Source organism: Eptatretus burgeri, chromosome 17 (genome assembly GCF_056783735.1).
Source record: "Eptatretus burgeri isolate ZD-2024b chromosome 17, Ebu_testis_v1, whole genome shotgun sequence".
Classification (NCBI taxonomy): Eukaryota; Metazoa; Chordata; class Myxini; order Myxiniformes; family Myxinidae; genus Eptatretus; species Eptatretus burgeri.
The window spans coordinates 20,161,365-20,188,542 of NC_140977.1; the positions used below are offsets into that span (position 1 = coordinate 20,161,365).

The 27,178-nt window shown below is 42.6% G+C and overlaps 1 protein-coding gene across 2 annotated transcripts in view; it reads left to right on the forward strand.

The window, feature by feature from the left end:
* Nucleotides 1-27,178, forward strand: part of LOC147009492 (uncharacterized) — a 170,951-nt gene that overhangs the window by 110,747 nt on the left and 33,026 nt on the right. For both annotated transcript variants that reach the window (XM_085861897.1, XM_085861896.1), the window contains 2 exons: nucleotides 16,072-16,266; nucleotides 20,542-20,646. In XM_085861897.1, the coding sequence (XP_085718023.1) occupies nucleotides 16,083-16,266; nucleotides 20,542-20,646 (289 nt within the window). In that variant the 5' untranslated portion in view covers nucleotides 16,072-16,082. The remainder of the gene's footprint in view (nucleotides 1-16,071; nucleotides 16,267-20,541; nucleotides 20,647-27,178) is intronic.

Genomic DNA, 27,178 nt, shown 5'->3' on the forward strand with positions numbered 1-27,178 from the left:
TGGAGAAATGCGAAAAAAAAAAACGGAATTTTTTTGAAAAAAATTGCAAAATTTTGTTTTTTTTTCTCTAACAATTTTTTTTGGGGGGGTGGAAATCACTTAAAACATGTAGAAATGCAAAAAATATATATTTTTTTCAAATAAAATCGAATTTTTTTTTTTTAAAGTAAAATTTCCAAGTTTTTTTTTTTTTCTCCAAGATTTTTTTTGGGGGGGGGAAGGGGGGGTTGGAAATCACTTAAAACGTGTAGAAATGCAAAAACAAAAATTCAAATATTTTTTTAAATGGCCGCCATAGCGGCCATATTGGACTTTGGACCAAGCCCAAAATCTAATGGCATGATCCTTGGACCATACCTCATCCCCCCACCAAGTTTCGTCGAAATCCATTGAGGAGTTTTTCCGTAATACTGTTCACTAACAAACAAACAAACAAACAGACAGGGGTGAAAACAGTAACCTCCGTCCATCTTCAATGGCGGAGGTTAATGAGCACGGAAGTATTAGATCAAAATGGCAATGTTTATTTTATTCTTAAAAATGAATTGTTATTTGTCTATACTAAATGTTTGAGATTTTAAAATAAATCATTTCAAAAAAAAAGAAAGCTCCAGCGAACTATACCACTGAGGTTGTTTGCATTGATCAAATTCTTCCGAAGAGTACTTCACTGAATCGGGAATTGATGTTTTAATAATTTTTTTCGTTGCCCAATTTTAACGAAACTCGATAATGCACACTGCAGGAGAATGGTGAGTAAGGTGGCACTAAAATTTTTGAGCTATCGTGTACCGTTTTGGCTGTATTTCGGGAACGTACATACATACATATATACAAGATGAGAGTTTTAGTAATATATAGATCGATTCACTAATATACAAACTTATTTTATCAACAACAAATTTATTCTGATCACCAAAAAGCATTACCATCACCAAAAAGTAATGTATTTTCATGATCATTCCTTTGTAGTTCAAATCTAATTTTAAGTCCGCACAGAACTTTATCATAATCACAAAATCCAACGAGAGGGGGAGCACTCGGTAGAGTGCAAAACCTCCGCCGCCAATACTGCTCGGTCACTCAAGTGAACCTGATATCCTATTCATTAAATTTGACGTCAACAGTGCTCACAGCGTTATAGTTTGCAACTTTCCCTTTTACTTTTAACTTTTACATTCTCAATTCATTCGTCATAATGAGATTCCTTGAGACAGAAATTTATTTTACGTGGGTATATCCACCTGAAGTTCCAAAATCAGCTGCAATTATAATTTTGGCATGTTTTTTTGGTGGAAATCACTTGAAACATGTAGGAATGCAAAAAAAGAAATCGAAATTTTGTTGAAAAAAAAAAAAGTTACAAAAATTTTTTTTCTCTAACAATTTTTTTTTTGGGGGGGGTTGGAAATCACTTAAAACATGTAGAAATGCAAAAAAAAAATTCAAATATGTTTTCAAATTGGCCGCCATAGCGGCCATATTGGATTTTGGACCAAGTCCGAAATCTAATGGCATGATCCTTGGACCAGACGTAACTCCCCCACCAAGTTTCGTCAAAATCCGTCAAGGAGTTTTTCCGTAATACTGTTCACAAACAAACAAACAGACATGGGTGAAAACAGTAACCTCCGTCCATCTTCAATGGCGGAGGTTAATGAGCACGGAAGTATAAGATCAAAATGGCAATGTTTATTTTATTCTTAAAAATGAATTATTTGTCTATACTAAATGTTTGAGATTTTAAAATAAATCATTTCAAAAAAAAAGAAAGCTCCAGCGAACTATACCACTGAGGTTGTTTGCATTGATCAAATTCTTCCGAAGAGTACTTCACTGAATCGGGAATTGATGTTTTAATAATTTTTTTCTTTGCCCGATTTTAACGAAACTCGATAATGCACACTGCAGGAGAATGGTGAGTAAGGTGGCACTAAAATTTTTCAGCTATCATGTACCGTTTTGGCTGTATTTCGGGAACATACATACATACATACATATGTACAAGATGAGAGTTTTAGTAATATATAGATCGATTCACTAATATACAAACTTATTTTATCAACAACAAATTTATTCTGATCACCAAAAGCATTACCATCACCAAAAAGTAATGTATTTTCATGATCATTCCTTTGTAGTTCAAATCTAATTTTAAGTCCGTACAGAACTTTATCATAATCACACAATCCAACGAGAGGGGGAGCACTCGGTAGAATGCAAAACCTCTGCCGCCAATACTGCTAGGTCACTCAAGTGAACCTGATATCCTATTCATTCAATTTGATGTCAACAGTGCTCACAGCGTTATAGTTTGCAACTTTCCCTTTTACTTTTAACTTTTACATTCTCAATTCATTCGTCATAACAAGATTCCTTGAGACAGAAATTGATTTTACGTGGGTATATCCACCTGAAGTTCCAAAATCAGCTGCAATTATAATTTTGGCATGTTTTTTGGTGGAAATCACTTGAAACATGTAGAAATGCAAAAAAAGAAATCTAAATTTTGTTGAAAAAAAAAAGTTACAAAAATTTTTTTTCTCTAACAATTTTTTTTTTGGGGGGGGGGTTGGAAATCACTTACAACATGTAGAAATGCAAAAAAAAAAAATTCTAATATTTTTTCAAATTGGCCGCCATAGCGGCCATATTGGATTTTGGAACAAGTCCGAAATCTCATGGCATGATCCTTGGACCAGACCTAACCCCCCCACCAAGTTTCGTCGAAATGCGTCAAGGAGTTTATCCGTAATACTGTTCACAAACAAACAAACAAACAAACAGAAAGGGGTGAAAACAGTAACCTCCATCCATCTTCGATGGTGGAGGTTAAACATACCTTTAAGAGGAACTGCCTTGGTAAAACTATTTTCTGCTTTTGTATCATCGTTATACATTCCTTTTCTTTGACTCTAACTGGGGTCTGTGTTTGTTTCTGTTATCATATCAGGAATAAAACCTTTGACAGCACGCTTACCCATTCTATCACAAAATGAATATGGTGTAAATGTCATCATTTCAGGTGTGTGTGTGTGTGTGTGTGTGTGTGTGTGTGTGTGTGTGTGTGTGTGTGTGTGTGTGTGTGTGTGTGTGTGTGTGTGTGTGTGTGTGTGTGTGTGTGTGTGTGTGTGTGTGTGTGTGTGTGTGTGTGTGTGTGTGTGTGTTTACTCCCATTATGCCTCCTGGCATGTAGGGCAGCCATTTCAGATGTAGCAGAGACATAATCAACAGCTTCAATTTCTTGTGTTCCAATATACAAACGAACACTATCAAACATTTTCTCGAATGTAGCATTTGTGTTATTCCCAGCCTTAGCGAATTAAAATTTACACAACAAGAAACTATCGGTGAGATTCAAATAACTTTGTTGATGATTTATTTCAAATCTTTTTGTTCCATTTATATTCCAGTCTGTTCCTGTTATAGCATTTACCTTGAAGTAGTCTTCTTTTTAGGTGGAGTTTGTGATGACTTTTTAGGTGGAATGGTATCATCCAAATCAAAGATTCTATCAATTGCTTCCATGCTTGTATTTATTTTGATGTTAAATCTTTTGAAACCCTGATCCAAGTATTTGAATTATTTTCTGTCATTCTCGGGGAGAATGGAGTTTTGCCTTTCTGAATTTCTTTTATTGCTTGCAATTTCTGGGACTCCCTTTGGGCGTCTTTTATACTATTTATAGCACCCACTACATTTCCCAAAACAGAAGCAGTTGAACCAATTCGGTCATTCGGTTTAAGATTAGTTGAACCTACACCCATTAGAGTATCAATGATCTTATCTCCTTTATTTCTAAATTGATGTCCTGCACCCCGTTGTCTCTTGGGTTTATCATATTGTTGTGGATTCTCGCCACTCCGGCGTGCGGGAGACCGCCTTTAGCTAATTGCGGCCGCGCGCCCACCGACCGTGGAAATCCAGTCGCAGCTTTCGGATCAACGCCAAAATCCAGCTACAGGTGTGCTTTTAATCACACTACAACCTTGTTGAGGAGATGAGGAGATGTTGGTGGTTGTGTCGAATGTGGTGAGGAGATGTTGTTTATTTTAAAACAAAGATAGCAAAAGAATAACGGCTAACTCGAAGATGCACAGCCCGGCTCACAAATAATTCCCGTTAGACATTGGTGGGGAAATCTAATCTGGACACACACGTATCAATATAACTGATCTTTGGGGAACCTGAATGGTGTTCTGTGAATTTCCACAACTGTAACAAATATCTATATATATATATATATATATATATATATATATATATATATATATATATATATATATATATATATATATATATAATCATTACGGCCACGGATACCGAGACACCAGCTTGTCACTCAGGGGGACTAATCCCTGGTTGTCCTCGGTAGAGCCGGACCTGGGGCTACCGCTCACAATTAACGTGATGGTACGGTGGGTTGTTTTAAAACCATGAACGCCACCCAGTCAACCACGAGTTCCAGTGTCCGCTGTCTAATTATTCTGTTGAACTAGAGATCACGTGGTTACCTGAGCGGGGAGCGCGCCCTCGGCAAAGCACCAATGTTATCTGATGAGATTTTAATTCGGGTGGCTGAGCGTTTTAACCGCTGGTGCATGCCGATGATTTTTTGGTCAAATCTGTGGTAATTACCTCCCAGTCTATCTCTGTTCGGACAATGCTAGACCAATGGAAGGAAAGGACAAAAACAGACAGGTTGGAAATCGACCAATAATTTATTAATAATAATAATAAAATAAATAAATAAATAAATAAAAAGAACTTTTTATTTGCTGAGGTAAATGAGGAATAAATTTCAAAGCAAAATCAATCAAAATGCCAGGAAAGAGACAAAGAGCAGATGCTTTTTGGGGATTGACTTACTTCCAGCTAAATACAGATAAGGGTATACCCAGCAGATCATTCAGGGGGAGGGTTGGGGGAGGGGAGGGGGAGAATCGTCTCGCTCACCAGAAAGTCCTCCGTGAAGCGAAAACGTCCTGAAAATGCGTGCGTGCATGTTACGTCCGTCGCCAGCACCCAGCTTTGCCGTGCACCCTCTCGCGGGGCAGCCTTGAACGCCAGTCAAAGTCTGGAGGGCACCGAGATCATCCGTCATGGGTTTAGACACTGGTGTTGTTGGTGATCGACCCGTGCCTCACTTGTTGGCGGCGCTGCTCACACCCACACCACATGCTCACTTGCCGAAGCACTGGGAAGGGCGAATTTGTCTCGTCGGCGCTGGTCAGACACCCGCTTCTTGGTCGCTTCTCTCGCCCTTTTCTTTCTCCTCTCTCCTTTCGCGTTTCCTCTCCTCACGGTTTTCTCTTCAGAACGCTTTTCCCCCTCCTTTCTCTTCTCACTTTTTCTCCTCGGACTTTTCTTCTTCAGACTTTTTTCTCCTCGGACTTTTTCTCTCTCCAGACTTTATCTCTCCTCATGCTTTTCTCTTTAGAACGCTTTTTTCCCCTCCTTTCTCTCCTCGTTTTTATATCCCCAGGCCGTCTCCGTGGGGTGCCATCTGCCCCAAGCTCACCCCACCCCACCCCACTGGGGCACGGTTACCATGACGACCCGTGCGCTCTAAAAAAAGGCGGGTGTTGGAGCTCACAACAGATTGCTGCTGAGGAAGAATGGGGGCGGGCTTCAGAGCTCATGAAATAATGTTGCTGAGGAAAAATGAGGGCGGACTTCAGAGCTCGTGAAAGAAATGTGTGTGAACGTGTCTGTTGTAAAGAAAGAAGCTTCCCATAGAGAGGGGATCTATCCTTTACCCTTCTCAACGCATCACATTTAAATCCCATTAGACATGGGGGTGGGGCAAATCTAAACATGCATTTAAGGACCTGTATGTGTGGATGCATTCATCAGACCGGATTCTAAAATCCGTAACAATATATAGGTATATATATATATATATATATATATATATATATATATATATATATATATATATATATATATATATATATCATTAAAATAAGGGTTGGGGGGTTTTAACGGACTACCGCCGCCTTTTTTAACTGGTACACTCGACGATGATGAGTAACCATGAACGAATATTTGTTGGAATTATGATGAATTTTGGTGTCAATCGTGTAAATATTTGAAGTACCTCAGAACCCTTGAAAAAAGGGAGAAAGCTTTTGGGAAACTTTGAGAAGAAAAGGAAGGAAAAAGAGATGAAATTGGGAGGATTTTGGTGTAATTCTGTAACTTTTTCCCTTTTCCCCCATTCACTTGCATGTTAAGTTTTGAGGTGCATCAGAAGCCCCAAAGTCCTACTTTCATTCCTCTTCTTTTTCCTGCCTTTGGAACAAACTCCCACACTCTCTTCAATCCCCTCTTCCATACAGCTGTTCACCACCATCTCTTATCTTCTCCCATCCAAAACCACAATCTTTTCTACCCCTGCTAATCCACCCCAAACCCACCTCTTTCAAATTCCCTGCTTTGCTTCCTGAAAGTGCCTTGTTGTACGTTCTGTGTGTTAGCTCTCATACGAGCCTCTACAGTGTATACAAAAAGGCCATATGTACACAAGTGTGGCTGATGGAAGGGCAACATATACCTTAATGACATCCAAAATGTTCATTTTTCTCAGCACTGTGATTCCATTTCTTCAGGCTTCCTCCTCTAAGCCAGTGGTTGTCCCAAAGTTCATTATTTTATTGCTCCCTTGTGACCACTTTACGACTGGCATTTTTGAAATGGCCTGGAGGGCTGAGAAAATTTGCACAAAGGGCCCGCATGTCCATTAACACGGTCTTCGGACCATGTAGCCCATTCACAAAAATGGCACAGCAAGTGAGTAGAGACAAGGTAGGCAACATGGCAATGCAATTAATCAGGCCGACAGGTGGTGATGCAGGCCAGTAGATGGTGAATCAGGCAAGAAGTGGAAAACAGGCTGGATAGCTGGCTTTGCTCCATGCCATCCTACTCTGGACTATCCTGACCCTTCGAGTTGTGGCTCTAACGCTAATCCACACCACAAGAGGGTCTTAGGCACATGGTGAGTCTTGGGGATGGCTACCGTGTTGTCTCCCACAGAACTCACCAGAGAAGCAGCATGAGGGAGAACTCTCCCTTGTCCCTATCAATTTGGAATGCAATGGGTCACCCACACAGGCGAATTATCAACACCTTACTGGCGGTTGCAATATTGATGGTGCGAAGGAGAAGCGTTTGTAATGCAACCTCATATCAAAAAAATACGATGTTATTCCCCTGCTTACTTTTAACCCCCCTGGAAAGTGGTTCTAAAAAAAAAATTTCCCACTGCTTTGCATGCTGATGCTGTATTCAGATTGGGCCTGGTCCTCCACCTTCCAAATTTTCCACCAACCACATGGAAAGTCTCTGTATGTATTATGTGCATGTTTGAAAATCACAGAAAAAACAAAAAAAACGGTTGGGCCAATCTCCACCAAATTTTGCAAACATCCTGCAGTGCCCACGGTCAGGTCATGTGTATTAAAAAAATGTATCTCCCCCAATAAGGCACTGAATGGGTGGGGGGGGGGCTACATTGGGGGAACTACATCTTCTGTAAATTGGTTTGTAATATAGTGAAGATTTATTGGGTTTTTTTCTTTTCTTTTTCGTGGGTCCCTATCAATTTTAGAAATCAGGCCTATGTTGACCTTTTGACCTTAAAATTAATTGGTAGTTGAATTCAGCACCCTGACATGAAAATGCTCTTCAAATTTCAAGTCAATCAGATGAAAATTGAGGATTTTAGAAAATTTGGCCCAAATTGGCCTTTTGGCCGATGTTGATCTCAAAATTAATAGGTGATTGAATTCAGCGACCTGATATGCAAATGGTCTTCAAATTTCAAGTCAATCAGATGAAAATTGACAATTTTAGAAACAATTAAAATTTTTTACCTATTTTGGGTTGACCTTTTGACCTATGATAACCTCAAGAGTACTAGGTGGTTGAATTCACTTACCTGATATTCAAATCCTGTTCAAATTTCAAGTCAATCGGATGAAATTTGAGGGTTTTAGAAAATCTGGCTCAAATTGGCCTATTGGCCTATATAGACCTTTTCGGTCAACCAAATTTTACGAAACTTCAATGCGGGACCGTCGCAGGGTCGGTGACATTAATCACTGAAATTTTTAGAATGATCGGTTGAGCGGTTTATGCTGGAGGCGAGTGGACAGACAAACAAACAAGCAGTCATAGACTGGTACTTACGAAATCGTCAATTTGACCTCTGACCTTGCCTAATAAAAGCTGTCTCTCGAGAAGGTAGCAACGCAAACTGGAAGTTTCTACGATGATTCTGTACCAAACCATCAAAAATCGAATGTTTTGGATGTTTGACCTCACCGTGACCTTGACCTTTGACCGATTTTGACCAAAATCTAATCAGTGCTAGCCACGACCCTCCTGAATCACGTGGTGTAATTTGACATTGGTAGCTTCTTCCGTTCTCGAGTTATCTGTACGAAACCATCAAAAATTGGATATTTGACCTCACTGTGACCTTGACCTTTGACCGATTTCGACCAAAATCTAATCAGCACTTGCCATCACCCTCCTGAATCACGTGGTGTAATTTGACATTGGTAGCTTCTTCCGTTCTCGAGTTATCGTGCCTACAAACAAACAAACAAACAGAAACGGAAGTCATCAATATACCGTGACGTCCACGGGACTTGAACAGTCCCCGCAACGTTGCCACCAAATTCCCTGTACGTTCCTGCTCATTCCACCCGTTTAGTCGGGAAATGCACTCAAATTGCGTCAGAAAAGCTTCAACGCTCCCTGACCCGTCGAAATTTACCAGGGGGATCACTTTTACGGTGGCCCGCTTCTCAGTTTCTCCCTTGTCCGAATCCAGCCCAGGGATCAAACACCCTTGTGGCTGCGTATCCAATTTCGGAGCCCACTGTGGCCAAAAATGTTTTGTGGTGAGGGTCTCATGGGTCAATTTTGCCTCCTGTTCCAAACGTTGAATGGACAGATTCACCTCTTCCCGCAGGATCTTCTGGGCCCGCACAACCTCCTCCAAGGCTCCGTCGCGAGTTTGTAGCTGTTCCTCAACCAACCCGGACACTCTACTTACAAAAGACGGCTCTACCAGGCCTTTATCCAAGACTTCATCTTGGCTCATAATTTTATCTTGTTCGTCCAAACGAGCCTCCAATCCTTTTACCTCCTCCGCCAAATTCATCCCTTGCTTCCTCAGCTCTCCCCACTCTTCAACCTGCAGCTGCATACGAGCATCCACACAGGCACGATGACGTTCCAGGCTTTCATCCACTTTATCAACCCGAATGTTCGTTGCATCAATTTTATCTACCAATTTTTTTCGTATATTTTCCCCCTCCAATGTAATTTCTACCTTTGTTTCCTCCAATCTATCCTCGAATTTACTTTGTATTTCTCCCAATTTAACATCCACACACTCCTGCATCTCAGTTTTCATTTTCTCCATCTTTTCCCCCAATTCATCCCTCATTAAATCAATCCGTGCACCCAACTGTTCCCCCATTACCCCCAATCGATCCGCCATCTTTGACCCCTGTGCCGTCATTTTTGCCCTCTGTGTCATGAATTGATTTTCCATTTGTGCCGTCATTTCTGCCCTCTGTGTCACAAATTGATTTTCCATTTGTGCTGTCATTTCTGCCATTTGTGCCCCCTGTGCCGTCATTTTTGCCCCCTGTGCTGTAATTGCACTCATTAAACGTTCCAACATTGTCCAGATCGTCATCGTGCCGGTTTCCGGCGTTGCCGGCTCCGTTACGGGCGATGAAGCACGGTCCATGCTCAGAATGGGGGAGGTTCCAACCCTACCCCCGTCTCTCCCTTCTTCCCCCGACTCGCTGCCAGACACGTGGCCTTCCTCCTCAAACATCTGCACATCCGCCATGGTGCAGAAGTCCCGTTTGCCGCCAATTAATTTAAATTTGAAAACTCCCGCCAAAATTTTCCCGCGCTCGCGCGCTTTTCGGTAATAATTTTATATTCCAATTCGTGGCGAGATTTTAATCTTGGTATATTCTCCCGATACCAAATATAATTTAGAGGGGTTCGAACATCCAACACCCTGACACCAATGTGGTGTCCACGGGACTTGAACAGTCCCGCCAACGTAGAATGAGCCGAAACGATGGAGGCGGTTTATATATTTATAACCCAAACATTGCGGTTCCAATCGCTCTACCGCAAACGGGACGAGGAAGGTGGCACGAGTCGCTTTTCACTGAGTTGATGATGTTTATTTGTTTTTATTATTAACCAGAAATAACAAGACTCGGCAAGAAGAGGGATCCGGGGCGATTCGACGGGATGGTGTGGGATCGGGCGTGGGGAAAACACAGACAATTCCAATGAATATACAGATCTCAAACCCTCTAAGGCGCCAAGTACACACACACACACACACACACACACACACACACACACACACACACACACACACACACACACACACACACACACACACACACACACACACACACACACACACAAAACGTAGCTATTTCTGGTGGTCAGGCTGGACCGTGGTGTGGACGCAACTGTCCCTGGATCAGCGTCGGATGAGCTGGCCTTGCTCTCGTCAGGGGGGGCAGGAGAAACCGTGGTGCTGTCGACCTCCTGGTCCTGGCCCAAGTCCGCTCACAGCCGCCAGGGAACCAGTTCTGGCGCCAAATTGCGAGCAGGAGAGGGAGGCAGGTCCGCCCGCCGTTCGACCCCGTACTCCGAGTCAGCAGAACCCCAGAGCCAACAAAGGTGAGGAACGAGGCTCAGCAAGGCTCCAAGACACGATGAAGAACACGATCGAATCGGCACAACAACAAGTATGCTTCCCGTGCAACAGCCTCCACACCAAAAAAACACGATCTTTTTGTCCCGATCTTCTTCCTCTTCCTTTTCGACCCCGAACAGAACCTTTTTATCCTCCCGTCCTCGTCACTTCCAATCGAGCCGTTTTATTGGCCCACCGCCGTCGCCTTCCGCCAATCGTGATCACGGGGCGGAGCCATCCGCAGCCCTGTCCTGTGACGTCACGGCCAGCCTCCAGGGACTACTAAAAGGGGTTTACGCAGACACACTTACCCTATCCCATGTCCCTATCTAATTACGTGACAATTATCATTTCCCCCTTGAAGAAATGAACATTTACTAGACAACTTATCACCACTGAATTGCTACTTATTACATCGAGATCCTGGTAAACTCTAACAGCATGGCATACCTAATTAAACATCCTAATTACCCTTTGAATGCATACCACCCCCCTCAAACATAACAATACTTACGAAATCTTTAGATTTCGTAAGTAACAAACAGAAACGGAAGGCATCAATATACTTACGAAATCTTTAGATTTCGTAAGTAACAAACAAGCAGTCATAGACTGGTACTTACGAAATCGTCAACTTGACCTCTGACCTTGTCTAATAAAAGCTGTCTCTCGAGAAGGTAGCGACGCAAACCAGAAGTTTCTACGATGATTCTGTACCAAACCATCAAAAATCGTAACGTCGACTGAAGCAAAAATCTCCACTTCTCTACGCAATTATTTAATATTATTTTATTAAAGTCACAAAACCGGAATATTTGGCCATCCACCAACAATCTTTACATAATCCGACGGCTTAGCGAGTCAGGCATGCGACGATAACCTTTATTGGGATAAAAAATGACGTTTAAACACCATCAGCGCGCACACACAAAACCTTTACGTGACTCAACGACGCCTGTGCTCGAGCGCGCTACACCACGTGACGAGCCGTGACGCGGCGAGTGAAATATTTTTTTATACAATCTTAAAACGTCTCTAAAACATCCGATTTTTACCAGAATTTCGACAACCGAGTTTTAAGCGTCCTAAGCGATCGCAAAAACCGAAGACAAAATTAAAATCGAAGTTAAAACAAACTCGTAACGTCGACCGAAGCAAAAATACTCCATTTCTCCACGTGAATCTTTTACAGAATTATGTTTGACCTCACTGTGACCTTGACCTTTGACCGATTTTGACCAAAATCTAATCATCGCTAGCCATCACCCTTCTGAATCACATGGTGTAATTTGACATTGTTAGCTTCTTCCGTTCTCGAGTTATCGTGCCTACATACACACACACACACACACACACACACACACACACACACACACACACACACACACACACACACACACACACACACACGACGGAAGTCATCAATATACTTACAAAATCTTTAGATTTCGTAAGTAACAAACAGATAGAAAGGGGTGAAAACATATCTACCGCCACCTTCGGTGGCGGAGGTAACAAACGGAGGCGGTCAACATACTTGTCAATATTTTTATTTTGCCAAGTAACAAACAAACGGAGGTGTAGAAGAAATTATTAAGTCCTCCTGTACATTTGAAACATTTATTTAACAAACAAACGTACATATGCGCGTATGGAGTAATCGAGAGGATTACTCCAGATTGTAAATTGAAACAAGTCTGAAGACAACGTTTGTTCACGAGCGGTATTTGACGATGTTGATTGTTTCAGAAGTCAAGGATGAGACAATGTGATAATGTTTGACCAAGTTATAAAAAATGATCAACATGATGTGGTACGAGTGACAGGTTATTAACTACAAAATGTCGAAAACCTGGTTTCGTTCAACAACTTTAAAAATTTGACCTTTGCATAACCTTTAAAGGTCACAAAACAATGTTGTGGACATTAAAATAAGGAAACAGGATACGTGTTATAGCTTATTGGAGTTAGTTAGTCGAAGAAGGTCGAAAACCCGGTTCGATTCCCACAACTTTTAAAAATTGACCTTTGTGAACTTTAAAGGTCAAAGGTCAAGGATTATGACCTTTGGTGCAAAACTTTCTCTGGGACATTCCAGGAACAATATAATGTCATATAGGCAATATGGCATTTCGCACTCGGATTATCCATACTTTGATGAAATCAGTGTAAAAACAAACTTGAAGGGGGTGCCACGGGGCAAGGTGTTCGAGATAGAGCAAAATGGTTTCAAGACTTTAGGTGGGGAATGACCTCAAGATTATGTATAAAAAATATTGTTATCCTAGCTCTCAAAGTTTGGGCGGTCGTATGATTTTTCTGTCAAAAGTCGAAATTTTCTAAGTTCGTGACCTTGACCTTGGGACGAAAATGAAAAATCGAGCTCCGTGGGGCTATGCAAGTGCCATTGGGCTAACCAAATACCAAAACCCCTACCAGATTCGACACACCCCTCGGAGAAGATGGATTTTTATGTCAAAATTCGCAATTTTCTAAGTTCGTGACCTTGTGACCTTGACCTTGGGATGAAAATGAAAAATCGAGCTCCGTGGGGCTATGCAGGTGCCATTGGGCTAACCAAATACCAAAACTCCAGCCAGATTTGACAAACCCCTCGGAGAAGATAATGTTTTATGTCAAAATTCGCAATTTCCTAAGTTTGTGACCTTGTGACCTTGACCTTGGGACGAAAATGAAAAATCGAGCTCCGTGGGGCTATGCAGGTGCCATTGGGCTAACCAAATACCGAAACCCGTCAGATTCGACAAATCCCCTCTGAGAAGATGCCAATTGAAATCGGCTACCCCCTAAAAACACGTGTTTTTTGGGCGTGGCTTCGCCCATAATGGGCGCACCACGCCCTTTCTCAGGAAAACACAACTCGATCATGATATAAACCTCACACCAAAATTTTATCAGGATCGGATCAAAACCCACAGAGCTATGCTTGGGACAGACAGACAGACAGACAGACAGACAGACAGACAGACAGACAGACAGACAGACAGACAGACAGACAGACAGACAGACAGACAGACAGACAGACAGACAGACAGACAGACAGACAACAATAACGAATATAGTGGTCACTTATTTTTTTCGTGAAAATATTTTTTTGTGAACCAATTATTTTTTTCGTGAAAATATTTTTTCGTGAACCAATAATAGTCTTCCTCCAGATTCTAAAATACATGGAAATGTTGAGTTATTTATATGTATAGCGTTCAGTGAGACGTAGCTTTTTTTCTTTTTCATTTCCAAACGCTGGCGCCAGTTTTTCAGTTCTTGGTATTCCCAGGTGGAGATCATTTTCAATCTTCGTGCAGCAGCCAGCTTGATTTGGTAAAGGATTGTCGCACATATATCAAACCCAGATGTGTAGATTCTCTCCCGGCACAGAATGACACACAGAATGACGTCAAGGCTGCAGCCCTTTGGGTACATTAATGGATTTCTATGGTATGTAGGTTAAAAGTCAGTCAGCTTTTAACAGGATGGGGAAATGTACTATCTTGAAGCAATCAGAACTTAGTGAATACATCTGGACATTTCCTTAGACCAATATTCCAGTTGAGATAAAATAATATCTCATATCAAGCTTGCTGGTGCCTTATATTAATCATTTCATAAATATCCCTTAGTAAGCAGGATAGATTTAAATGACAGGCAATTAAAGTTTTCGTTGAAAGGTCAGCCTGTTTTGAACATCTTTACGAGACAGGTTGATCATGTTTCAATGCAGAGGAAAGATATGATTATGTAAATGAAAATATATACATGTTCAAGCACATCGAATCATACCATATTTGAGTACATTTTCCATTACAGATTTATAACAATACATTGATTTTAATATCAATCCTGGTGTGTTGGCGCAGTGGTTAGGGCAGCGGCTTGGGATACAAAAGGTCCTGAGTTCAAGCCCCGTTGAGCCACTGAATTAATACACCAGGGGGTTGACTCAGCCTGTCATCCTTCCGAGGTCGGCGAAATGAGTACCAGTATACTGGGCTGGTGTACACCCCGGTTAAAAATAGGTGTACCATATCCCTGTGTCGTAAGAGGCGACCAGGGTTGCGTCAGGAAGGGCATCCGGCGTAAAACATGTGCCAAATCACTATGCGGATCATACGGATGATCCGCTGTGGCGACCCCTAACGGGAGCAGCCGAAAGAAGAAGAAGAAGATTGATTTTAATATCAAGTTTAATTGACATTTTATTCTTGCTTTTATCACCCTCAAACCTATTTTGCGAATTTTGGAGAAATTGCATCGAGAGAGGTGAGCAACATTCTTGTCAAAAAAAAAAAATATTTGCCAAGTAACAAGGGTGGAAACATAACCTCCATCCACCTTCGGTGGTGGAGGTAACTATGCTGCAGTATTCAACTATCCTGCAGTGTTCAAACTATCTAATGATACAAATGGTCTTCCTTTAAATCATGAACGCAGGTGATGCAGTACTACTTGCCAGTATGACAAACTTGAACTGAATTCCCATAGACACGTTTCAGAGTGATGTTGTCATGCCATCCAATTTTCTTAACAGTGGGTTCCTTTTTTATTTATCTGAAAGCCAGTGACGTGGGGAATCTGTCTACATATTAATACATATGTGCTGCACGGATTACATTTGAGCAGAAATACTCCTTCATACACATCCCCTGTGCTGTGTGTAAGGCTTTCTCACCATTCAATGTCTTCATCCTAAAATTGCTGAACAGGCTCAGATTTTATATAAATATGTAATCTTTTGATCATTTTATATGTTTTATATGTCAAAATTTACATCAACATGCAATACAATTAGAGTATTGTTTGAAGAACCTAATAAATAATAATAAATGGAACCATACTCTCTACAGAGAGTGTCGGTGCTGCCGAAGCAGTTTCCTGGGCTGTTGGGCACAATCCTGGACAGGTTGCCACTCTGTCACAAGATACTCGAATGGCTCAATTATCTCAGCAAGCTGGTACTCAATTTGCCGACCTCGGAAGGATGACAGGCTGAGTCAACCCCCTGGTGTGTATTAATTCAGCGGCCAACGGGGCTTGAACTTAGGACTCTTGGATCCCAAGCCACTACCCTAACCACTGAGCCAACACCAGGCTTGGAAGAACCTGCACATGTACAATTCGTATTTGGGGATGTCAAATTATGCAAGTATGTGTGGGGTGAATGTTTGTTTATAGTGATACAACTGATTTAGGCAGAGGATCGTCTCAAGTACTTCACATGCAGGTATTGTACGGGATCAAGGTGCTCAGGTTGGAGCAAACATCAGGAGAGTGGTATGTTTTCTGCTTCTTTAAAGGTTCACCCACCATGTATGCTCAAGTTGGTTGTTGGAAGGATTCCTGTCATGAGCATCCGGAATCAGAACAGCTGACTGTGTTCGGGTGTGGAGTGAAGGTTGAAGAGCTTCAAGGATCTTCTGAGATTCTGCAGATAAAAGTAGAGGATGTGAACTCCTTTGGTCTGGAAGAGGAGCAAAGTGACCAGCTGAATGGTGAGTTGTGTGATCGACATCACTTCTGATGAGATCTGTGTTTGTTTGTGCCGAGGTTTTAATTATTTGAACACATGACAGAAGCTCGTGGGAGACCTAGAGCAGAATGGAAGGGAATAAAATGGAAAGGGGCAAGGAACAACAGCTGAGTAGAAGTGAGAGTAAGATGAATGTGAGGGGAGAAGGACTCATGTGGGTGAAGTTGAATGAAACACAGAAGAGTAAGGGGAACATGGGATGAAACACAAAAGTGTGGGTGCCAGGTCACACACCTGACGAACTACAGTAACAACTGGAAATAAGTCGGAGATGGTATCACCACATCTCACAGCACTCTCAGTACCAAAGTGTAGTTCAGACATCAGATTGATCAGTTTTGATGGCACTCCACGAAGACCAAGAATCCTCCAGAGGGCATCTCGATTCACTGAATTGAACGCTTTGCAGAGATCAACATAGGCTGCAAGCAGCCTCTGCCAAAACTCTCTGCATTCATTGAGGTCCCGAAGGGCAAGGATACGGTCAATTGTCAACCTTTTTTGTGTAAAGCCTGACTGCTCTGGGCGCTGGTGCTCAAGCAGATGGTGGCCAACTCGATCAATAATTCTCCGAGCAAAGACCTTGCCCGGCACTGAGAGTAGCGTCACCCCTCGTGAGTTGTTGAAGTCCTGGCGATCACCCTTCGCTTTCCAGAGATGGACAACAAGGCCCCTCTTCCAGTTAGTTGGGATGATGCCTGTGTTCCAGGCAGAGCACAGAACTGCATGCAACGACATGAGTCCAGCATTTCCACCAGCCTTGAGAAGTTCAGCATGGATGACACAGACCACAGCTTTACCCATTTCAACCGGTTCACCAAAGTTTCCACAAACGAAGGTGGATCACAGTTGATTGGAGGGTCAGCAATGGTAATAGTAACACCCCTGACATCCAACTCAACAGCTGGTGGATCAGCCTGGTACAAGGTGGATCACTTCGGACTCCTCTGTCAAGAGCCCTCCACCCTCCACTCTAACTTCCGTACACTGAGGGGTGGGTTTGGAGGAATGCAATGCACGAATTCCCCTGAAAGCAGGATGAGAATCACTTGACCACAGGAGATACTCTACCCCCTCACAGATTCCTTGCACATCGGCCTCCTTGTCCACCCTCGGCACACGTATAGTTTTACACCTCAACTCTGAACAGCTCGGCTCTTCCATTCAGCCCGGTCCTGTGACTGGTCAATGGTATCCAGTGTCCCTTGAGAAACAAAATTCTGCATCGCCCTCCGGTGAGTTCCAAGACATTCACCCGCAACATCAAGGATGGTGGTCTCGAAGGCATTCCACAACTCTTCAGGATTCCCCAAAGCAATCAGACCCCCCAAATCCTCACTCAGCCTGTCCACCAACTCCTCAGCTGCCCTCTCATCCTTGAGCTTGCCATCATCCAGCCTAGGCTGGGATGGTACCATTTTCCCAGATTCAAGCTGCAACTTCAGAGTTGCTATCTCAAGCCTGTGGTCAATGTTGAGGAACTGACTTCTCTGGTAGACCTTGCAATTCTGGATCATCCTCCAGTGACCATCAACGAGCACATGGTCAATCTCCTTTACCACACCACCAGCGTTGGAATACCAAGTCCAGCGATGAGCCCTCTGGGTGCTGAAACCATGAAGCAGCCACCCTAAGTCCATCACTTCTGCAAAGTCAAGGAACTTGGTGCTATTCTGGTTCACAGTTCCAGACCCATGGGGACTGACACTTCTCATACCCATCCCGATCAGTTCCAGTCGATGCATTGAAATCCCCCAAGACTAGAAAAGTATCTCGCCTGGGGCACTGATCAACTACAGACTCGAGTGTGGCATATAATGCGTCCTTCACAGTGAGATAACTCGCCTCAGTCGAAGCATATACACACATCAGAGAAACAACACCTAAGGAGTGACGAATCCTTCGTCTCATAATATGCTTGTTGACCGGTTTTACCTCAATTATCATTGGAATCGGCTTATTGGACACCGCTACAGCAACTCCTTGGGTATGGTAACTGTGATGAAGACCCTTCACTCCAGGCCAAGAATTGAGGGAAGTCAACAGAAGATTCTCGAATATGCGGTTTATTGAAGCGGCACAGCACTTGCAAGCGGAGGTGACACAGGGACCAACCACAGCAGTCAGAGCCTGTACCACACTAAAGGTTACACCACAAAACTTTCATATATAAAACCCTATTCCTAGGTGGAGAAAAGCAAGGCAAAGCAAGAAACAAAGGTGCAAGTGGGCTTTCCCCCCCCCCTCCCTACACCCTAGGGGAAGTTCAGCAAGCCAACATCTTTCTCACTGTTGTAAGCGGGCTGCGAGACAAAGCTGGCACATATTCATAAAGAGCTTTGAGGTTTCAAGGCTGGAATTCAGAACAGTTGCCTGCTGAAAGTTTTCATAACAGTTGCCTGCTGCAAGTTTGTTTATGTAAAAGGCAGGAGCCATGTAGGCTTGCGTAAAATGCATTTTAAGACAGCAAGGACACTGGTGACACTGGTTTGAATCCGGACAACTGATTAATGCAATTACCGAATGTTTAAATATGGACCATATGTGGCCAATCAATAGTCGCACCTGAGATCCATACCTGACAGTAACCATCAGAGTGACCAGACCAATACAAGGTGTAACCAACTACCAGGATCTCGCCACTATCCAGTGTCCGAACCTCAGAGAGTGCTGCAATACCGATGTTCAATCATCCTCTCTTCGGGATAGGACATTCCAGGTACCCAGCTGAAGGGACCGCCTAAGGTGTTAACCCAAGGAAACCGCCATCTGGTGGACGACACCTCAGCACCACCCCGACATGCACTACCGCAATCTAACCCGGGAAGGTTACCCCGTGGTTTTCCTGTTTGTCAATGTCTACCGTGGAGCGCCACCTGCTTCAATTTCCAAATGTGTTTGGCCCGCCAGAAAACCAAGATGGCAGCCATATCATTTTGTCTCAGTGCCATGTTGGGTGGAGTCAAGCAACAGATGTGGTGTGGTCCAACAGCTGTCCGACCAATGGGTGCACAATTCAAAAACCGTCACAAAAAATTTTTTTTAAATGTTTCGGGTATAAACAAGTTGTCACATGTTGGATCGCAATTGTATGTAACTTGACAAATAATGCAGGTTTGGGAGAAAATATTTTTCTTGCCTTCTCTATTTTCTTGGTTATAATTTGGCTGGTGGTCCCTTTCTCCTTCATTTGTATGCAGCACAAGACAGTGCAGTAGCATCATTGGCTGAGGGCAGGGCTGTGCCGCTGATGCAATGCGCTGTGCTGCTGAGGGCAGGAATTTTGAATTTTCCCATGGTGCTGGCGATAGCTCACCTCCTCTTCGCAAATGACACTGTGAGATCTTTAAGGTCCATCAACGAATGACCTTAGCAGACGGGATTCCCATTTAATGTCCACCCGAAGGATGGCATATACACATTTAAGGATTACCTTACCGACGAAACACTGGTATGACAGTTTATAGCTCGGTTGGCATTCAAACCCAGGCTCGACAGCTTATATATGAGTGTGTGTACTTCAAAGCCAGGGGTTCCCAAACCTAGGGTCCCAACCCAAACTTGGACAAAAAAAACACCTCAAAAGCTTGATTTTTTTTGGGGGGGGGGGTTCACGTCGAAAGTGTTTTTCTCACAATTTTTATCATAGGTTCTGGTACGAAGTAGATATCAGTATTATATAGGTCATGATGTGAATGTGATTTCAAATTTTTGATCGTGGATAAAAAAATCTTCGGAACCATTGCTCTCGGATGGCCGAGAGCAGTCCATCCAAAATTTGGAATCGCATTCACCTCATGACCAAAATGGTACCGATACCTACTTGGTACCAGTACCTATGATAAAAATCACATTCCCCTCACGACCCAAATGGTACCAATCCCTACTTGGTACCAGTACCTATAATAAAAATCACATTCACCTCACGACCCAAATGGTACTGATACCTACTTGGTACCAGTACCTATCTCAGCCTGGGTAATGGTGAAATTCCCACTGAAGTTGTCGTCGGGTAAGAAGCATCTCATAACATTGAGGCAGTTTGTACAGAATGTTTTATGCTTTGACATTGCAATGCTTTGATTCTATGCTATTCCTAGAAATGTTTTATTTTCTCTCTTTAAAGACCTGAAATCAATGATTTTGATGCATTATTTATTTTGCTATTTCAAGAGTATATTACCAGTTATTCATATGACACAAGACTCCCAGCATTTAATAAAAGTTACTTTTCCAGATTTATTTGTGAAAGTGGAAGTGAAAACTGAGCATGACATCCACCTGGATCTACCAGAACCAAATGACTCTGAAGCTTCTTTCATCAAGAACCATCCCCATGAAGGTTTCTGTCAATGCTTATAGATTTTGTTTTGGACAGTTTGATAATGAACTCTGGTGTAAAGAATAAAAACCCTCCTTTTTTATTTCATTTCTTTAAGAAATAATCACAATTGTGGAACAATTTCTCAAACATCCATTTTCTCAAATTTTGTTATTAAGTGAAAGATTTGAACCAACAATCATGTACCTTGTGTCCTGTTATCCTCAATTTGTGCTATCGTCAGTTGCAAATATAAAATGTTGCAAACTCCAAACTTGGGGTACAAATACAACTTTGTGGGGGGGGGGACATAGGCTGTGTAGCCGTGGCCTCACTTAGGAGATGTGGGGGGTTAGGGGGGCATAAATTTATTTGGAAATGTATACCGTGTAGCGCCGCTACCTGGTACAATTTCCAATTTTTCTTTGGCGACAAAGTGTTACTTATTCACATTTCTCTTCCCGTGCAATTAAAATAAATATCCACAAACTTGCACCCTTCAGACAAAAACAAAAAACACGGTCAGTCCGTCCATGAATCCGTGTGACTACGTCTGTTAATTACAGACTGTTTGAACGTCAATTGCACCCTGACTTGACACATATACGTCTATTAATTTTGTAGTATTGGAATGTAGTTTTTGACCTTTGAAGACCCCTTTTACCTTTTAGACCCTGAAGACCTCTTTTTACGTTTAAGCCCTTTGAACACTTTAGACACCTTTTTGATCCCTTCTATTCACCCTTTATACCCTTTTGACCCCTAGAACCTTTAGACCTTTATACCACTTAAGTCCCATTCAGACCCCTGACACCCTTCAGACATTTTTGATAGCTTTGACCCTTGACCATTTAGAGCTTGATACCACTTTGACCTTTACATTTGTTTCTACACGAATCTATAAACGCCCCTCCCTCCCTCTGTGGATTTGTTCCTTATGCACGGCCACATATTTTGAGATATATCTTCTTCTTCTTCTTCTTTCGGCTGCTCCCGTTAGGGGTCGCCACAGCGGATCATCCATTATGATCCGCATAGTGATTTGGCACATGTTTTACGCCGGATGCTCTTCCTGACGCAACCCTGGTCGCCTCTTACGACACAGGGATATGGTACACCTATTTTAACCGGGGTATACACTGGCCCAGTATACAGTACTGGTACTCATTTCGTCGACCTCGGAAGGATGACAGGCTGAGTCAACCCCCTGGTGTATTAATTCAGTGGCTCAACGGGGCTTGAACTCAGGACCTCTTGGATCCCAAGCCGCTGCCCTAACCACTGCGCCAACACCAGGCTATATATTTTGAGATATATATATATATATATAGATATATATATATATATATATATATATATATATATATATATATATATCTCTATATATATATATATATATATATATATATATATATATATATATATATATATCGGGGTATAAGTACAATTTTGTCTGGGGGGGGGGTAATATAGGCTATGTGGCCACAGCCTCATGTGGGAGTGTGGGGGGAGGGGCATAAATTATCCATGTAAATTTGTTTTGTGTAGTTCCACCTGATTGTGGTGGCACAGGGTATTACGATCTCCTTTTTTACCTGAGCAGCGCTGAGGTTAAAGCACTCTTCAACATGGGTAAATTTGGCTGCCTTCCATTTTCCTTCCCCCCTCCCCCCCCCCAAAAAAAATATTAAGGAGGGGCCTGTCAAAGTCTGTCATCATGTGTGAGACATTCCTAGCGGGAAGGAACATCAGAACGAATGTGGGGCGTGAGGATGGGGACGAGCAGGAAGGGTGGGGTCTAGAGGTTAAAGCTCTCTATGCATGGGTAAATTTGTGTTTCTTTCCTTCTCCCATCCTCCAAAATTTTTGGGACACAGGATGGAAAATTGGTCCATCAGTGAAGCAACATGTAGGTTCTGCTCGTCAGTTACAATTTTGCATTTGAGTTCCCCTTTAGGTCCCCATGACCCTTCAGACTTCTGTTACCTTAAATAATCTTTCAACACACAAGGTTACACAAGGAAATTTCGATGCAGGTGGAGGCTGTTCAGCTCATCATGCCTGCGCTGCATCAACACCAGACCAAAAAAAAAAAAAAACATTGGGGGGGGGTAGTTTTTTTTTTCTTTCCAGAGGAGGAGGCATGGGCAAAGACGGTTCTTTGGTTAAAAAAAACCACCATCAACCACACAACACCCCTTAACGAGACCCCCACAAACAACACTCCGCACAGATGCATACATTCACCCATCAATGCTCAAACTGCTTCAAAGTCCTGCCAACATCCCTATACCCTTCTATCTCCAAAACTTCCAGGTACCTATCTAATTCCCATTTTAACTTATCGACTGTTTCTCCTGTCACTACCTTTCCAGGGAGACAATCCCATGCATTAACTACTTTGAGTAAAAGACCCCTGCTTTACTACCATCTTAACTCTCCTCTTCTTTACTCTCAGTCTCTAGCCCCTGGTCCTATCACTGTCTACTCTGTTGAATAATTATTTTTTACTTATTATGTCTATACCCTTCATTATCTCAAACATCTGTCATATCTCCTTATAACTGCCTCCTTTCTAGCGTATAATGCCCTGTCTCCTTCAGCCTCTCCTCATAGCTGAGTCTCCTGAGGCAAGGAATCGATCTAGTAGCCCAGCACTGAACCATCTCTATGGCAGCTATGTCCTTCCTAAGTTATGGTAACCAAAACTGCACACAATATTCTCGATGTGGCCCTTACTAAATTCCTAAACAATGTTAACACCACCTCTTTTGATTTATACACTACGAGTCAAAAGTTTTAGAAAACTCCCATTTTTCAGTTTTTACTGAAATTTAAGCAGTTCAAGTCCAGTGAATAACCTGAAATGGTGCAAAGCTAAGCGGTAAACTGCTAGAGGTTCAAAAAAAAGTTTAGGTTCTCAAAAACTGAAAAATAATGTAACTTTCAGAGTTGTTAAAAAAGGCCCTTTTTCAGGGAAGAAGTAATGGGTTAGCAACTGCAGCTGTTCTGCAGCAATGGAAGTAAATTAAGTCTTGAAAGTTGACACAAACAATTCCTTCAGGTGTCCCAACTTTTGTTGATTCATTGCAAACCCTCTGTCTGCATAAAAGCAGTGTTGGGACAGACTGTGTTGCTTCACCCTCTGAAGCATTATTTGGACAATATTGCACTGCAGGAAGTAGTATATTGCTATCATAATGGCAAAAAAGACAATTTACAAAGGAAGACAGAAAGACCATTATAACCCTTTAAAGTGTATCTTTTTCCTTCAGAGAAATTGCAAAGCAACAAAAGAAAATTGCAAAGAAAGTCAAGATGTCAGTGAGTACAGTTTCCTACACCATCAAAAGGCACTTGGAAACTGGAGGAAACTAACAGGAAGAGGTCTGGCAGACCCCAAGCCACAACACAATCAGAAGACAAGTTTCTGAGAGTCAACAGCTTGCGTGATAGGTGGCTCACAGGACAGCAGCTTCAAGCACAGCTTTAACACTGGTCAAAGTAAGGAAGTCTCAGGTTCAACTGTGAAGAGAAGACTTCGAGCTGCAGGTTTGACAGGTCGAGTGGCAGTAAGAAAGCCATTGCTAAAGGCGCTGTCACACCTTGATGATTTAGCCAGCAATGGCAACGTATAAAAATGTATGTAAAACGTTGGCGTACGCTGAAATTTTGATGTTTTTTTTTAAGTTTTGGTCGTATGCATAACATATTAGTAACGGGCACAGAACGTTTCGTTGTCTTATAGATAACTTGTACCAACGAATGCTTAGCCTGTTGGCGGCGTTCACAACCTATGCCCAACGATAGTTTAACTTAGGCATAGCACGCTGCACGTATCGCCGACGAACTCGTGGCGTAGCCTGTTAAAAACCTGCCGCACGCCGATTTAAATCATAACCGCCTGAGAATTGGAAGTGTCAACCACGCAGTCACATCTTGACGATTTAGCCAGCGTATGCCGACCTATGAAAAAATTGCCGAACCAAGCTGGCACACGTCGAATACGGTATGGGTAAGTTGTGTATATGTTAAGAGCACGCTGAAAAACAATGAAGTATGCTGTCATATTTCGTGGTACGTCTCGTACCTCGTGAAATTTCAAGCATGCTGAAAATTTTACGACGTACTCGCCGTATGGCTCACATGTTCCGCTACGCTGGGAATAAGTTGTTGGCACGATATGCGATCGTTGACACACATCGACACAAGTTCCTTGTAAGTTACTCATAAGTCGAAACACGTCGAGGTAATGTTTAGCATACCCGAAACTTATTTTCTCCGTCAAGGCACATTTTCTTTTTTTTCTCCTTGGCTCCGTGAAGGCACGTGACGAAATATGTGAAGTTGTTGTTGTTGTTGTTTTTTTGTTTTTTTTTAATCTATCACGAATTTTAAAATATATTCGGACATTTGCTTTTAAGTTTCGACGTCGACATGACAATATCCTCAAACAGAAAATATTCACAGAGGAGGAACTAGGAATAGGACATGAGCAAACTGAAGAGGCAATCGGACGTGACGAAATATTGGAAATTATTGTTGTTGTTTTTTAAACGCTGCCAATACGCCATTATACGGTAGCTGTAAATTAGAAACGCGTTCAGTAAGTTCTGTGGTCGTCCGGAAGACGTCAATCAAATACGTCTACATACGTCAATATGCATTGGAGGTACATTACACATAGGGTCAAAGCACGTTACTCATAGGTTAGAAATACGTTTTGGGTACGCTAAGCATTACCTCGACGTGTTTCGACTTATAAGTAACTTACAAGTAACGTGCCTCGACGTGTGTCAACGATCGCATAACGTGCCTCGACATGTGTCAACGATGGTGTAACGTGCCTACAACACGTTACTCATAGGTTATAAATAAGTTTCGGGTACGCTAATCATTACCTCGACGTGTTTCGACTTATGAGTAACATACAAGTAACGTGTGTTGACGTGTGTCAACGATCGCATAACGTGCCTACAACCACTTGAAACTAATAATTTACCAAAACTACAAAGTTTTGTTCATGGCATTAAAAAAATCCATATAGTCTAGTACTTGGTTTTTCAAACCCGGGGGCGCGACCCCAAGTGGGGTCTCCGAGCAAATTTTGTGGAGTCGTGGGCGTCCACTTGCAGCGAAAAAAAATTGTCTATTTTTGATCGGTGTTCGCTTTTACGGGATGTAATATAAACGGTTCGTTCAAAGTGTGGGAACTGTCGCAACATGACGCTTGGAATGGGATCCAGCCGATGCACGGGCTCGCTGAAGGGCGGTTCATTTTGGTGGGAAATTAGTGGTTTGATCCACGGCCTCTCAGACTCAGACTCTGACTCAATCATTAACGTCGATTCACTTCTCCACGTACGACTCGAGACCTTATTTGTGATGGCAGCACCGGCCACCAGAAAATCTCGAGAACGTTCTCACCAGGATAAATTTCTGGAACTTGGATTTTACTGCGTGGTGGATAAAAGTGGGGCACAGAGGCCTCAGTGTGTGATTTGTTTTGAAGTGCTTTCTACTGAGTCTATGAAACAAAATAAGTTGCAGAAGCATTTGACTACAAAACATGCGCCTTATCAGGATAAGGAGAGAGCGTTCTTTGAGAGGAAACTTCTTGCACTCAAGAATACGCGTCTTGACAGAGGGTACATGCCATCAGACTAATTATCGGGCATTAGAGGCCTCGTATCGAGTGTCGCTCCATGTTGCCAAGACTAAAAAGCCTCACTCCATTGCGGAAGAACTCGTGCTGCCATATGCAAAGGACATGGTATCTCTGATGGTTGGGGAGGAAGCGGCAAAGAAACTGGCAGTTATACCCCTCTTTGACAACACCATCCAACGCAGAATTGATGATATGAGTCTGGACGTAACGGCTCAGGTCGTTCAGAAGATCAAGGAGTCGCCGTGGCACGCCATACAGTTGGACGAGTCCACTGATATCGCATCGTACGCGCAACTCATCGTCTGGGTCCGCTTCATCAAGGCTGATAACTTTGTCGATGAGCCTCTGCTCATCAAACCATTGGAGGCCACCACCAAAGGCGAGGACATTTTTGGGAAAGTAGAGCAATTTTATTGTGACCAAGATCTAGACTTCTGAAAGTTGCTAGGTTCTACAACAGACGGCGTGCCAGCAATGTTAGGAGTGCGTTCTGGATTCAAGGCTAAATTGCTTGAGGTGGCTCCTCACACCTCCATGGTACACTGCATGATTCACCGAGAAGCGCTCGCCTCTCTTACTTTGCCAGAAACCTTGCAGTGCGTGCTCTCAGAAGTCGTAAAAATGGTGAATCACGTCAAATCGAGCGCCCTCAACACTAGGTTATTCAGGCTATTCTGCCAGGAGATGGATGCTGACCATAAGAATTTACTATTCTACACTCAAGTCAGATGGTTATCTCGAGGAAACCTTCTTCTGCATGTTTACGAGCTCAGAGATGAACTGAAGGAGTTCCTACGCACACAAGGGAAAATGGCACGGGTAGCGTTGCTTGAGTCGGACTCTTGGCTGTCAGAACTGTGCTATCTCGTTGACATCTTTGAACGT